The sequence below is a fragment of the Stomoxys calcitrans genome, chromosome 1, assembly GCF_963082655.1.
Source record: "Stomoxys calcitrans chromosome 1, idStoCalc2.1, whole genome shotgun sequence".
Classification (NCBI taxonomy): Eukaryota; Metazoa; Arthropoda; class Insecta; order Diptera; family Muscidae; genus Stomoxys; species Stomoxys calcitrans.
Genome location: NC_081552.1, coordinates 76,683,645 through 76,700,659, shown reverse-complemented (window position 1 = coordinate 76,700,659; position 17,015 = coordinate 76,683,645). Strand labels below are relative to the sequence as shown.

Sequence of the window (17,015 nt, the reverse complement as noted above, 5' to 3'; positions counted from 1 at the left end):
CAGATCGGTTTACATGGACCGATATAGCCTTTTACAATCCCAACCGATTTACACTAATAAGAAGTATATATTTCAAGCGGCTAGCTTTACCCCCTCGAGTGTTAGCGTACTTTCGACGGACAAACGGACATGCTTAGGTCTACTTAGAAGGTCATGACGATCAAGAATATATACACTTTATGGGGTCTTGAACGAATATTTCGAGGGGATACTAACGGATGGACTGCAAAAAAATTTCTAAACGAATTTCTTTTTTCAACCATACTCGACAAGAATGTGAATTGCAAATTTGCATCAAGGTACGGAGAGCAAGCTTTTTAAATATCAATGATTGCAAAATCTCGAGCGGCCTTACTCGTGTTTCATCGTCGAACAAAGTGTCAAATTTGATTATAAAGTGGCACAACGATAACGCTGGGCGGAATTAGAAGACGAGGCTAACACAGCCAGTGCTGAAAATTTTGAATCCTTACTATAGTCCGATTTCTACATTTCGGCAGCACTAAAGATCCTCCTGATGGCAGGGGGATTTGACGTGATTTTTATCCAGGAACCATGGGTGTGTGAAGGAATGGTTTGTGGACTAAGAATTCCAGGTTTAAACTACTCAGGGGTACGAGGAATGGGAGACACAGAGCCTAAATTCTTGCAAAGAGCAGTCTGGATGTTTTTCTTCTTCCGTCGGTAAGCACTGAAGATTTAGGCTGGCTGGCTTCCCTATATATGACACACGATTCAGAGATGCCGCCTTCAAACCTAAAGTTGCTGGTTGAATCCGCTTCTGTAGGGAATAAGAGCTTCATTGTAGGAAGTGATGCTAATGTACATCACCAGATATGTTGATTATCGAATATATTATGAGTTGCAATCTGGCGATTTGTAATAAAGGGGATAGACCGACCTTTATTACCAGTAATAGGCAGAAGGTACTTGATATTACCTTTGTACAGGAAGATATAAGCGCAAGAATATGCGACTGGGAAGTGTTGGATGACCACAGTTTCTTTGAACATCGTTATATTACTTTCAGCCTTACAGAAAATATTGCAAAAGTGGTTCCTCGGTTAAACAGAAGAAAGGCGGGTCGGGATAAATTTCGGCACAAATTCTGAACGTCTATCCCTTCTAGACTAGAAAAGGAAGTTGAAACTACGGAGGATATAGACATAGTGGTCAAGCGGATCACGAAGGCCCTGAATGACTCGCTTGTGTCGGCATGTTCTAGTGCCAAGCCAAGGGGCAAACAGCGATCGCCATGGTGGACCCCAGAGCTAGTTGGTCTAAGGAAGAACTGCAGAAAACTCTTAAACAGAACAAAAGCCACAAGAGCACCACACGGTTGGGACATCTATAAGGCTAAGCTTAGAAAATGTAAGGGCGAGCTAAAAAAGGCTCAGAACTAAGCTTGGGTAGAATTCTGCAGCTCTGGGAGGATAAATGTGAGGCCTCTAGGCTAAGGAAGATTCTTTCCACGAGATCTATTACGGTGGGGTATATTCAGAAGTCGGAGAATGTATGTCTAGTGTCCTATGTGACAAAAAACTGACGTCAATCATGAAGGATTTGGAGTTTCTAGGCATCAACTCTACCCTAAGTAGATTTATTAATTTGCTTACAAAAATATGCATGACGGCAGGCTTGGAATCTGTGGACCCAAAATGATGAGTTAGCAGAGGGACACTTCAATGAGGGGTACTGTCTCCTCTACTTTCGAATAAAGCCATTACCAATATATTATTGTCTCTGGAAGAAAGTGTAAATGTGGTTGCATATGCTGATGACGTGGTAAAGTTTCCCAGCACGTTAAGAGATATACTTCAGGGAGCTCTACGTGCAACAGCGAAGTGGGCTACCCCGCAAGACAGAACTAGTTTTTTCAGCAGGAGATACAAGATACCTACAGTGGCACCCGTCTCCTTGGGAGGAAAGAATGTTCCATTTACAAAAAGTGCAAAATTTCTGGGTGTTTTGCTGGATAGGAAATTGAACTTCAAATCCAAAATTGTGGAAAGGGAAAGAAAGGCAACTCTTGCCCTAATACCTGCAAGAGAGCCATCGGCAAAAGTTGGGGGTTTAAACCGAGAATGCTATATGGTGTTGTGGTCTGGGGGACCTCCCGCACTGAGGACGACACCATCTGATGCACTGAATTTAATGCTACATTAAATGCCTCTGGACACTGTGACGAGACCAATTGCTGCGACCATGGCCGTGAGGTTGAGGGAACTTTCTCTTTGGTCATGTGGTGGCTACGGACACTGTGTTATCCTTGATACAATGCCCGATGTTCCAGGCAGTGCGGATTACATCCTACCTCAGCTGCTTTTTGATAAAAAAAAGTACTGTACCACTATTCCTGATAAAACCGATTGGAACTACGATATCCCTTGTAATAGAAGTTACATAGCCTTCTATACGGATGGCTCTAAACTAGACGACCAGTTGGGCTTTGCGGTGTACTCTAAAGATCTAGAATTGGTCATATCGAAAAGGTTACCTGACCACGGCAGTGTGTATCAAGCGGAGATCCTTGCAATTAAGGAAGTGGTGGAATGGATTAGATATAATGTCATAACTACGAATGACATAAATATCTTCTCAGGCAGCTAGGCAGCCATTAAATCCTTGGAGAACGTATTTCTGAAAACCACCCTCGACAGTCGCAGATCTCTCAACGAGATGGTTGAACAGTTCAAAATTCACCTGTTCTGGGTGCCGTGTCACAGAGATATCCCAGTGAATTGTAAAGCGGGCGAGCTTGTGAGACTAGGAACTACCTTACACATTCCAGGGAAACTGAAATCTGTGGGTATGCTTCTAGCGTCATGTAAGTCAAGTTTTCAGGACCAGGCCCAAAGGACAACGAATCCTAGGTGGCTGTGAGCAAAACTATGTGGCTTATCTAGACTTGAATAGGTCTACTGCTTTGCTATCACTGGCTAGAACAGTCGTCTGAGTCATTGTGTCCGTCATGACAGGTCATTGCCTAATCGGAAAACATGGAAACAGACTGAAGGTTGCCAATAACGACTTTTGAAGGAGTTTTGAGGACATCGAAGAATAGACTATAGAAAACCTTCTCTGTGTGTGGCCTGCACTGGCAATCAGAAGGAGTTCCATTTTAGGTTCTCATTTCTTTGGGAACCTGTCTGATTTAGCGGATGTGAAAATTCACAAGTTGTTGGGCTTTTTAAAGCGATCTGGATGGTTCAACGGTAGGAACTAGAAGGCATTTTCCTTCTTCTTCGGTTACTGTGATATCACAATGGACGAAAACGTCGGGTAGAGTCTGATGGCAGACTACCACTTGAACCTAACCTAACCTAACCCAAGCGCTCAACACAACTTCCATACGATGCACAAAACCATGTTCATACCCTGGAATTGTTCCGTGCGGAATTCCCATGCTACCGTCGGCAGCGGATGAGCCAAAAGAAATGGCCAACGGTGACGCCCGCAGATTTACAGAAGATTAACCATCAAGAAAACCCGGTCTAGAGGGTCGCTGGTAGCGCCAGCACTAGATACTGATCCGATGGCCCAATGCGCCATCCATTTAAAAATCACGATTACAGAAACATGAACAAGAAATAATGGAACTGACAACCACCCGATGACGACCTATGCATTCAGAACACGGTTTATGATTGGAACATGGAACGTCAGAACTCTCTCAAAAGCATCGAGACTTTACCAAGTCCAAGCAAAACAAGCTCTTCTATCATACAATATTATATCTGAACGCATCGTGACCGTAAAATTAAATTAAAAATTTCACAAAATATATATTGTACAATGCTACGCGCCAACCGAACCCGATGAAGACGAAACAAAGGATCAATTCTATTCCTCGACTCGACTGAGACGCTCTCTACCAAAAGGAGATTTGGTAGATTTTAATGTTAATGTCAAAATGCTTGGGTGTCACCATTGATGATAAGCAAACTAATGTAGCACTTCGCCAGCTATACAACTGTGGTCTAATGTTACCACTTCCATCAAAGGAGAGACTTACGTGCCACATGTCCTTAATTGTATTGAGGCTTTTTGTGCAACTACGGCTGAAAACCTTAGAGGACTTAAACTTGCAATAAATCGTGTAGTCCCTTATCTGTATTAGGTTCGTCGCTATACCCACATTTCTCCTTATGTTGAGCGAATTTTGGGATGTTCCTTCCTAAAGTTTCAGATGTCTGATATTTTCCCACAAAATATTCAAAGCGCAATCACTCCGTTTCCTTGTAGACTCGTTTAGTTTTGGTCGTACGCGACGAAATCAGATTATCATTCATATGGTCAAAGGTTATATGAACAAATCATTTCAAGTTAGAACTGCCAGATAATATAACTGTCTTCCTAATAACTTAAAAGAATTCTCGATATCAAATAACACCTATCGAAAAAGATTACTCTGTTATTTAGTAGTTTGGCTGTGTTGTGTTGATAATTTCATCCCAATGAATTACTTATGTATATATTGGGTTGCCCAAAAAGTAATTGCGGATTTTTCATATAGTCGGCGTTGACAAATTTTTCAACGGCATGTGACTCTGTAATTGCATTCTTTCTTCTGTCAGTTATCAGCTGTTACTTTTAGCTTGCTTTAGAAAAAAAGTGTAAAAAAAGTACATTTGATTAAAGTTCATTCTAAGTTTTATTAAAAATGCATTTACTTTCTTTTAAAAAATCCGCAATTACTTTTTGGGCAACCCATACATTTACATACATTCAAATATGTTTTATTATCTAGTCGGTAACTAGAATAATTATTTTGTCACATTACAAACTTTTTTTTATATTTTTATTTTTGTCAAATTACATTATTTCTTTTTTATTAAGAATCTTTTCAAATAATAATAATTAATATTTTTTGCTTGTATTCAAATATAATGAGTAGTTAATTTTTGCCATCTTAGTCTTTAAGTCATTATTATATATATTTTGTATATTAAACATGAGTAGTAGTTCATTGTAATTTGTTTAAATTGGCCACTGCGTGGCTTCAAGTTGCATTAGCTGAATAAAATGAAAATGAAAAAAATGTCCCTCGGAATGGAAGAAAGGGATCATGATCACAATACCAAAGAAGGGTGACCTCACCCAGTGTAAAAACTGGAGGCAGATTACATTGCAAAACGCAATAAATAAAGTGATGGCAAGTCTTCTTCTGCAGGGTATTTCACCTGCACTTGACAGCATTTTGAGCAGGCAGCTTTTCGGCCAGGACGTTCTTGTGCCGACCACATTAACTGGCCTCGCATAATAATTGAACGGTCTTCAGAACTTAATACATACCTATGCCTTTTATTCATCGACGAGCGTGCGTTTGAAACAGCTTCGCGAACCCTGAGAAGATCGTGACACTATTAGGCAGCTATATAGGAATGCCGAAATTTCAGTCCGTTTCAATGGAAAAGAGAGCCGACCCTTCGGGATCGATAAAGGAGTGAAGCAGGGTTGCATCCTATCGCCGACGCTATTTTTAATTTTTTTTTATATGTATAGGAACATAAAATTTGGCACTGCTCACTTTAAACGAAGACGTTGACAACTGCTCTTTCTTGGCAACAAAGGACGGAGGATCGGAAGCATACATACGCGTACGTATCAAAAAGGCTAGAAGAGCATTTCTTAAACTCAACAAAGTTTGGAGATGCAGTGACATCTCACATAATACAAAGGTCATAATCTTCAAAAGTAGTGTAAAATCCAATTAATATATGGCTGTACAACTTGGGGCTTGACACAAGCGACTACTCGCAAAAACCAAGTTTTTATAAGCGAGGCAGCGTGACAAATACTTCGAAATTTCTGGCCAAATCGTAATTCAAATGTGGAATTTCAAACTAACACTTTCTCTGTCGATGTAGAAATCCGGAAGAGAAAATGTACTTGGTTGGGTCATATCCTACGCGGGTCGCGCGATGATATAGCGAGAAATGTCCTAGACTGGAAGGACAGCGAAGCAGGCAACGCCAGAAAAACACATGGATCTGCTGCACGAAAACAGAGTTGAAATCAACCCATATATCTTGGAATCAGGCTAAGGCTTTGGCCAAGGATACAGCTACATGGAGAGAGCTACTATTGGTCATATTTTATTGTAGTATATTAAGTATACTTTAATTGTTAATAAAGGACATATATATATATATATATATATATATATATATATATATATACCGTGGAAATGTAATATGTGGAAAAGGCATCTACGCTACAATACAACACACACATTGGAAAAATGACTCAGCTAGTAGGACAATGTCGAGTTTAGTTATTGTTGTATGGATTTTTAAAAAGGTGGTGTAGTGTACCTCCTGTGGCATTTTCCATTGTATTAAATATTCGATCATCGAGCTCATTTCGAAAGAAAAATTAACACACTTTTCACTTCTTCCACCTTCATGTGGGTATAACTTTGATCGACTGAACCAATTTGCATGATTTAGAAAGAGCTTGACTAGATCTAAAAATAAACAAGCCATCGTATATCGTTAAAGAGGTATGAATAGTTTAATTTTAAAATATCAAAAATTTTGCTTTAGTTTTTCTCAGTGTTTTCTTAACAAAAATCGGATAAAAAGTGCGCATTGAGATGTTTAATTTGGAGATTGCTCTATATCTCCCAATTAAATATCTTAAGTTTATAAAAAAAACCTTCTTGGCGGTTGTGTTATTATTGTATTGTAGCACTGTGTTATACACTGAGGCGGCAGCCCTAGCCGATAAAGAACTCCATCGGGTCAATCCGGTACGTACAAACGGCTGCTATGGGTTTAGCCTTCTTGACAGTATACGGTATAACTAAAAGCCTATATCTTCCTTTACAAATGTTTAGGACAATTTTTAACGCTCAGATCAACAGGTAAAAAGTTGTGGACTTTCCAATTTCCAATTTTTTCGCCATTTTGCTAACTGTGCGTCGTTTCTCGTGAACAGGCAGATTTCAGTTTTCTCTGGGTTAAAATTGAGACCCCTAGGTCTAGCATTCGTATGCCATCTCCAAGACCCTATCCGCACGTCTGCAAAGCTTATTCGGAAGTATTACAATATCGTCTGCGTAGTAGACGGGTTCAAATCCCTCCTCAGTCAACATCCCTAATAGGTTATTTGTGGTGTTCACCATAGAAGTGGCGTGCCCTGTGTCACATTCTACCTTATCTGTCCTTATGTCATGGGACCCAGAATTTATCCACCTCTTCCTTAGCATATGGTTAACCCAATCTCTAAGGACCCGGTCCACCCGATACTGGTCTAAGAATTGGATCAGTGTGTCTGTCCGCACATTGTTAAAAGCCCCCTTGATGTCAATGAATACCGTCAACATGTACGTCTTGGCATCGTAGAATTCTTCTATTTTATGCATAACCTTGTGCAGGGCAGCCTCTACCGTCCTCCTTTGAGCAGCTGGATGATACATATCAATGGTGGTGGGTATCTAACGTTCGGCAAATAAAAACATTTTTAATTCTTTTTTTTTTTTGCTTAATAATGAAAGTTCTCCCATCCCATCCACTTCAACCGGCCCACTCCCATCCGCCTACTCCCAACCACACACTCCCTTCTGCCCACTCCCATTCGACATTCGATCACCTAGGCTGCAGAACGTCGATGAGTACTATAGAAAAATTAAGGTGAATTTATATGAGTGAAACAAATTACAAATATAATGTGCGAGATAATCATTCAACGAGCTTTAAAACTATGCCTAAGAAGAAAATAAAGAAACGAAAGTGTTTGTTTGTGTTTTTTTTTTTGTTTTTGTTTGTTTTGTGTTATTTTTTCGATTGTCTTCAACAATTGCAATACACAAATATTTATTTGAAAACATAACATCATAAACCAATTGAGAAAGATCATCATTGCAAATTGCAGGCATACAATTTTTATTGTATGGTCTACATCCATAATTGGGGGGCCGTTGTTGGTAATTAAAGTTGGTGATTTCATAAAAGGGTATATCGATTTCATTACTATGGGCTGATGAAATCTTAGTCATTGTATTTTGGTATGTTTTACAAACCAGAAATTTTCAGCATATTCACCTTTTTCTGTAGATGTTTTGTCAGTAGACAAATTAGATTGTGCTGACGATTGGATAGCATCAGGGGATGGCTTATTCTGTTTGCCACTTGAAGTATGAGAGGGTGATTTCTCATCGCCACTATCACAGCTGGATTGTTTGGGCAAAAAGATTTCCCGCTTCATTTGTACAGACGATTTTTGTTGGCTGGTGGCCTTCAAGTCGCGTTGAAGTATTATCTTGAAATAGAGACAAGCCAAAATACGATCCCGACGCTGAATCTCGATGCGTTTACACTGTTCCAGCAGTGAGGCATTGTATAGATCTGATAGTTCTAAAACACCCATGCCCAACATTTCGTTCAGGCAAGTGCCAGGTTCGCGCCACCATACGGTAAAGTAGAGGCGACCCAAATTGACTTCGTCCAATTCATTATCATTTTCGTCCAAATCCAAGATAACAGAGCGTTCATCTTCCTGGCCGAATCGGGTGCATTGAGTGAGGCTGTGGAATTTTTCTGACTCAAATTGCATCAAATGGAACATATCACAGCGCGGAACCTTACGAATAAGTTCATTGGATAACTGGCATTCGACAGTAAAAATGGGTCGAATTTCGTTTTGCATTAGGTCCATGCATTTAGTGCCTTCCGGCTGTAGGGTAAGGGCTTCCATTTCAATTTTAATCCCTTTGATACTCTTGAATATGTTCAATTTTGTAGCGGGCGATAAATCATCCATGCGTACCGAAAAGTTATTGTTGTTGTTATCATTTTGTTCCAGATTCAAATTGACCTCATTCTCTTGCTCGCAATTGACAAGATGATGCTTTGAGGTGATCTCTGTTTCACCAGCCAAGTAGGCAACTAATTTTGCGTCTAGTTTCTTCATGGCTTCAACAATTTCTTCGGATTTTGCTTGTGATGATAAACGTTTGGATTTTTCACCTATAACAAAGAAAAGAAGAGAACACTTAGATTTTAAGCGTAAAATTAAATAGATAAAATTTGCAAATAGAATTTGATCCTTCTTAGAAGTTAGCTATTTTTTTAATAATAGTGGATTTGATTACATTACATATTACATATTACAAGTATAAATATCTGTTTTCTGTTTATAGACATAACATGCATCTATACTGATTTGTAGCGTGTTTTCGGTTTTTTACAATGGCGTATTTAATAAGGTTGCCGCATCAGCACAGCGGATGGGACTGCAAATGTCAAAATAATTTTGAATTCGCCTTACAACATAAAACTTTATTTAAAATTTTAAAGATGCAAAATTGAAAATTTAATGTTTGTGTTTTGTTTGTATGTTCCAAGGTGTATTTATCAGGTGGCCGCATCAACCCAACTGAGAGAATTTGACATGTCAACTCATTTTTGAATTCGCCACACCACACAGATTGGACCCCAGTTTTGTGGGTAAAGCCTCTGGAGCTAATTGGTATTTTGAACATTTTTAATTATGTGTTTTCTTTACACTCAAAAATTAATAAACTTCTTTCTTCTAGCTCTGATTGATCGAAACAATTTTGCCGAAAACTTTAAATGTCAGGGCGAATCGAATTTTTTCGCCCTGTTTACAAATTTTGACATATCAAGTTCCCAAAAAAGATTGTTTGTTGTAGCAACTCGCCTTGGTATGTTCAATTTATAGAATAAGACTAATAGTTCACGAGACAATCACTTGTATCGATCGGGTGGAGTGTCTTAGCGAAAGGCCTGGCACTAAGTACCTGTGATCCTCGATGTGAAAAGGCGAGTTATTGGCGCCTTTAAATAACCAATAGCATCATGTTCTCGTGGCGACCGGTCCTATGGCATTTATGGCATTCATTTATGGTCCTTTCAAATGCCTATAGTAAGAATTTCTGGGCAACGCCACAATAGATAATCAACCGTCTATAATTTCTCACCTTCAAAAATCCTGCGTTTCTTCGCTCCTCCATATGTCCTGTACTACTATATCCTAGTGAAAACTTTTTAAACCTGCCATCTTGTTGGTTTTATAGGTCATACCTTTGGAGCTAAATTGTTTTTTTGCTTTGACTCTCGAAAATAATTAAATGTCTGGCTCTGATTGGTCGAATCAAATTTGTCGAAATTTTTAAATGTCAATGTGAATCGGATTTTATTCGCCTTGCTTACAAATTTTGAGATATCGAGTTCCCAAAAAAAAAAACGTTTTGTTGTAACAATTCGCCGATGCGACCACCTCATAAATACGCCTTGCTTTTTAACGATTCAGCAAGAAACTGACATAGATGCCACCTTTTTTAACCAGAATTGCGCCCTACCCAAGGAATCTAGCTACAAAAGACAATACCCGAGGACATGTTCCATTTTTTTCTACACACGTTGTATATGGTCTTTCATGCATTTCATGTAAACGCATTAGTTGCGGTTTTAAACTTTAATGCACAAGCCCGCACCTACCATTCACATTCAGAAACCCTTGGACCTTCACTGATTTTTTGAACAAATATATCTTACTTTCAAATGTCTTACGTTTAACCTATATTAGACAAGTGTTGCGTTTTCGCACCAGTGAGTTGTAAATTACTAACTTATAATGAAACCGAACTGGGCCGAATCTTATATACCCTTTACCATGGATCGCATTTGTCGAGTTCTATGCGTGGTATCTCTTTTTAGGCAAACAAAGAATATTGAATAAGAACTGTTATGCTTTTGGAGCTATATCAAGTTATAGTCCGATTCGGATCATTGTGTAATATTTCAGTTCATTCGGATAAGAATTGCGCCTTGTAGAGGCTCAAGAAGTATGGAGTTTGCATATAAAAACACCGAGTACAACTTCTATTTATCGAAAGCTTCTTACATGTAAAGCTGGACTTACATACCACGCGCAGCGCTCATGCGTACTTAAGCAATTAAATGCGCCCACATGCGTTCTTTTGGTTGAGTTGAATACCATGACCCTTTTGCTGCGCACGAATTAAAAAAACATCTGCTTATTTATGTCATTTCCAAAGTTAATTTCAATGGAAATTGGCAATTATGTGGTTTAATATGATTTTAGCAAACATATTTAAATCATGTGTTTTGCGCCCTGAAACGCGTTCAAAGTTGAGAGTTGGTTAACTTATTCCGGCAGATGCGTGTGTGCATTTGTTGTGTAACCCACACAATACAAACCAAAATTTTATGCGTAAGTACGCATAAATGCTGCGCGGGTTAAGTAACTCCACCTTAAAGTTTCAAAGCGATTGCACCACAAATGGGTAGTGTTCTAAAATGGGTTAAGCTTCATATGTCCTCTGACCAGACCTTTCTTTTCTGATAATTGGACCCAAATGTGAATGACAGATCCGTATTTTTAAATTAATCAGGTTCTTACTAATGGTCCATTTCTAATCAATAAATCATCACTTTAATTAAATTTTGTCTTTTGAAAATATTTTCTTGGGGTTTCACCTGTAGAATAAAACTCTTTAAGAAAATTTATCGAAATTATGTCTTAGGAGAAAATTCCATCAACGTTTTGTCTACAAAGAAATTTTTATCGAATTTTGTCTTTAAAAATATGTAGAACTTTTTTTTTGATGGAGAAGATTTAAAAAAAATTTTGTCTTTTGAAAAAAAATGCATCAAACATTTCTTGGAAAAAAATTTTGATTTAATCAAATTTTTCTCCTGCTCCTTTATCAAAACTGAATATATTTCAGTAAAAAAAACAAGTAAAAAGGCGTTAAGTTCGGCCGGGCCGATCTTTGGATACGCACCACCTGAGGTATATATGTAAACCACCTTTCATCAAAATTCGGTTAAAATTTCATACCTTATGACCCATATCAGTTATATCAAAATATGTTCCGATTTGGACCAAATACTAATAAGTACAGTAGCTATATCTAAAAATAAACCGATCTGAACCATATACGATACGGATGTCGAGAAGAACATAAGTCACTGTGCCAAATTTCAGTGAAATCGGATTATAAATGCGCCTTTTATGGAGCCAAGACTTCAAATCGAGATATCGAACTATATGGCAGCTATATCCAAATCTGGACCGATTTGGGCCAAGTTGCATAAAAATATCGAAGAGCCTAACAAAAAGCACTGTCGCAAATTTATGGCCCCACAACCTAAACGTAGATATCGGTCTATATGGCAGTTATATCCAAATCTGGACCGATCTGTGCGATATTGCAGAAGTATGTCAAGGGGCTTAACTTAACACACTGTCCCAAATTTTGGCGACATCGGACTTTTATGGGCCCAAAACCTTAAATCAAGAAATCGGTCTATATGGCAGCTATATCCAAATCTGGACCGATCTGGGCCAAATTAAAGAAAGATGTCGAAGGGTCTAACACAACTCACTGTCCTAAATTTCAGCCAAATCGGATAATAAATGTGGCTTTTATGGGCCTAACACCATAAATCGGAGGATCGGTCTATATGGCAGCTATATCCAAATCTGGACCGATCTGGGCCAAATTGACGAAGGATGTCGATGGGCCTAACACTATTCACTGTCCCGAATTCCATCAAAATTCGGATAATAAATGTGGCTTTTATGGGCCTAAGACCCTAAATCGGCGGATCGGTCTATATGGGGGCTATATCAAGATATAGTCCGATATAGCCCATCTTCGAACTTAACCTTATGGACAAAAAAAGATTCCGTGCAAAATTTCAGCTCAATATCTCTATTTTTAAAGACTGTATCGTGATTTCAACAGACAGACGGACAGACGAATGGACATGGCTAGATCGTCTTAGTTTTTTACGCTGATCAAGAATATATATACTTTATAGGTTCGGAAATTGATATTTCGATGTGTTGCAAACGAAATGACAAAATGAATATACCTTCGGTGGTGGGTATAAAAATAAAGATGTATATATTCACAGAAAAATATAAAGATTTTATTTATATAAAAATTAATTTGTGTTTGTTCGCGGAATAATAAATTTGATTGTTCCATATAGACTCAAAAACGGCTAAACAAATTTTCTTAAAATTTTTACATGATTGTGTAGGTTGGTCCAGAAGGAGACGCTGAACGCCTGGGTTCAAATCCTGGCAGGAACCCCAGAAAATTTTTTAGCGGTGGTTATCCCCTCTTAATGCTGGTGACATTTATGAGGTAGTTTGCCATGTAACAACTTTTCCCCAAAGAGGCGTCGTTCTGTGGCACACCGTTCGCACTCGGTTATGAAAATGAAGGACAGCACTCATTGATTTGTGAGAAGTTTGCCCCAGTTCCTTAATTGAATGTTCGTGGACGAATTTTCATTTGCAATTTTTCATATCGGAAGGAGGCGGACCCTTACCATCAAAACGCCACCCATCAAAAGTGGACCGATCGGAACTCAAATGAGAGGTATTTGGGAGTAGAGTCCGAACATGATACTAAAAATTGTGTCCAAGTACCTAGGGGGCTTCCCCGACCCCAAAACTCCTTAAATAGGCAGAAAAATTAAATATATCCCAAGAAGGGTTTGTGTTTTTTTAATTTTTTAAGAAATACCGTAAAAATTTGCTTCCATTCGAACAAAGGATTCATACATTCTTCTTCAAATTGGGTTTTAGTAGTATTTTTATAAAATTTGGCGAACAATGATACTATTTTATAAAAAGGATCAAACTGACCGGTAAGTTAATCTAGGTACACCACATAGTTATCTCCATAAAATATTATTTTTAAATAAAAGAATGTGTTAAACGTAAATATTACACCTATTTAATAAAATATTACACAAATTTTCGAACAAAAAATATTTTCTTCGGAAATTTCGATTGAATTTCAAAAATCGGCCAAAATGGCCGGTTGTGTTTTCTAATGTTAAAGAACATTTTACTCAAAATATTGTCTTCTCAGAAATTTTCATAAAATTTTTTTTCAGCAAAATGTTTTTTGTAGGATGCTGATATTGTCTTCTCAGAAATTTTCATAAAACTTTTTTTTATTATTTTTTTATTATTTCCATAATCGGTTAGAAGTCAGTTTTGACATTTTTAGGACGGGTGACCCCCTAACACTTCGTGTTAACTTTGGACGACAATTTTTTCCCCATTTGCAAATACCTTTCATTTAAGTCCCATATTGTCTCGACGGGGCGGTATTACCGCTTTGAAGGATTTTGAGGGGTGAGGCAACCTCTCAATTATTTGGCCCCAACTTTGAATATCAGATTCGTAATCGACTCTAAATACAATTCATTTGAGTCCCATATTGCCTTAATCGGTTTGGGGTTGGCATACCATCACCATGGGCATACATACTAAAAAGTTATCTCGAAAAATCTCTATTTTATGCCTCTGAGTTGGTCCACGTTGCCTTCGTACGACTTTCGAACTACTAAAGCAGACGACAAGAAAAATAGTACTTTATCGGAAGCAAAAGGTGCCCGAATACATGCATCGCACAAGGTGCACTCACTGAAATCAATCAATCTCTTTCAATCTTTCTTTTTGCTGAAGGGCTCATTTTATGCATTTACCATTTATCAGTTTTACTCAGTTCTCAATTGTCTCATACAATGTTGTATTTTTAAGCGAAGAGTTCAGTTCTTGAAACACTCTATGATTGTTAGTGTGTCTTGAAAGCAGAAATGAATGGTCTTGCGCAGGCATTTGGTGGACACCCAGACATTATTTCCCCCCTAGTGGCAATAACAGAGTCTTCTCCATTGACGTCCATTATATAATAGTTCTCCTAACCAAGTATCTATAAAGTCAGCCGTCGGTCTAACTAGGCTCTTGTAAATACAGTGGACTTTCTTCGGATACACCCCCCTCATGTTATAAAAACAGTTTGAAAAAAATGTTGCTATTCGAAGGATAGTCTAAACCTGTACACTTTACTTTCGTGGGTAGGTGGAGTACGTTAATGCATTTGACGAGTTGTATTAAATTAAAATTGTATTAAATCAGTAATATCTCTGGTATCGTACGATGAGAGTCCAATTTATTAAGAACAACACACGTTGATCCTTCTTTAAAAAAAATGCTGTTTTTACCCAAAAAGATTAGATCGATGGACGTTTTTGAGTTGGTAAATAATGTCCTCGTTCTATCAGTTTAACTCACTTTGGAAAAACATTTAAAATAAAAATTTGTTTAAAACATCTATATGCAGCTTTTTTGCTTCAGTACATACTATTTATATGTTTTATTTATTTTTAAAATCGTTGTAGTGCATTTGTCATTCTGCTGGAAGAGCATGTAAAATCGATTTTGTGCATTTAATATTCAAATAGTGTGGATTTAACTTGTGTCACTTGCACAATATAATGAAAATAAATGAAACATTGTAGCCGTTGAAAAAACTGAATCGGTGGTTGTCCCCTTCTAATGCTGGCTACATTTGTGAGGCACTATGCCGTGTTAAAACTTCTCCCCAAAGAGGTGTCGCATTGCGGCACGCCATTCGGAATCGGCTATAAAGAGGAGGCCCCTTATCATTGAGCTTGAAAAATTTGAATCGGACAGCACTCAGTGATATGTGAGAAGTTTGTCCCAGTTTCTTAGTGTTATGTTCATGGGCAAACTTGCATTTGTAGCCGTTGGAATTTACACATTAGGGTTGGTACTCTATTCGGCTTTTCACGAGAACAACTGTCAAACTCCACATATAATATATGTAAGTAAAAAATGTGTGAAATGATTCTTTCTTTAGGCCGACGACTCAAAAATAGCAATCAGGCATAATTAATGCTAGTGTAATAAGATAGCCGGATTGTGTTGGCACAGAAAATTTGCCGTGCAAATGTTTAAGTAAATTAAGATATTTTGTTGAAGTTTTTCACAACTAAAAACAGAGTACCCTGGCTTAACAAAAAAAAAAATCACAAAGTATTGCGATTAGCAGATTTGAAGAATTTTTTTTTAATACTGTAGAAGTGTCCATAGTATATTCATTACACATATATGAATATATGGCTACTTGATATGTTTAAATTTTTGGTTAGTTTTTAGAAATTTCCCAATTACGGAATATTGATAATAATTTCACTTTTTTAAAGTCAAGAATTACAATTAAAAATCACACCAAACTTTGGTTTTGTGGCTACCAACTAACATTTTTTTCACAAACTCCTGATTTTGTACTAAAACTAGAAAACATTATTCTTTCGTGTACAAAAATCCATCACATTTGTTAAGCACAAAGGAATGAAATTTCAATCCATATTGGAAACTCAATCACAATTTCACAATATATTTTAATTCTTACCCGCTACAAAATGTAGTGCTCGCGTTTGCGATTGAAATAATAAAAAAAATACGTCTGTACTTTGCAGAGTGTTGACTACAATAGGCTAAACTAAACCAAAGTATGCCAATAAATAGAGATTTTTTTATTCCCAATTGACGTGTGTAGTATTTCATATTTGAATCATCCGCATCAAGATGAGCATTTCTTGTTGTTGATAGAATTTTAATATACTGATTATTACCGGAATTCAGTGAAACCCTGCAAACGTTCACTATCTTCAGATGTGAGACAGACGATTGTTCATTCATCAGACAGTGTTCCACTAACAATTTTCCTTTGTTTCGCTATGAAACAAAATTAATACTTGACGACTAAATTTTTTTCTTCTATACGATCGATCAAATGAGACTCTTTGGAAGACAATGTAAACCGATTTGGTAAACAGATAAGGTGGGGTCAATAAACGTAACGATTTTCGACCTAATAGAGATTAAATTCAAAGTTTTTTTTTTTTTTGACAAGAAATAATTATGAAATTCTTATTTCACAAAAAGTATATTAGATTGGACTGGTATAATATTTAATGTAATTATGTATTATGTCTAATACTTCGACGTGTTAGTCGGTGAACTTGCGATAAGGTGAGTTCATAAGTGATATTTTTTGGTTACCGCTCACATAGTCCAATGGACATAAGGCTAAGTTAATTTTTAGGCGTTATTCCTACTCCCACCATCGAAGGATGGGGGTATATTCATTTTGTCATGCCGTTTGCCAGACATTTAAATTCGAA

The 17,015-nt window shown here is 37.5% G+C and overlaps 1 protein-coding gene across 4 annotated transcripts in view; it reads right to left on the bottom strand.

Annotated features, from left to right (window-relative positions):
• The window catches only part of LOC106086832 (uncharacterized), a 109,859-nt gene that overhangs the window by 43,367 nt on the left and 49,477 nt on the right, over window positions 1–17,015 (bottom strand). For all 4 annotated transcript variants that reach the window (XR_009396647.1, XM_059361201.1, XM_013251644.2 and 1 more), the window contains one exon: window positions 8,049–8,972. Coding sequence is in view for 3 of the 4 variants with exons in the window: in XM_059361201.1 (XP_059217184.1) it covers window positions 8,049–8,972 (924 nt within the window). In the remaining variant the exon portion in view is untranslated. The remainder of the gene's footprint in view (window positions 1–8,048; window positions 8,973–17,015) is intronic.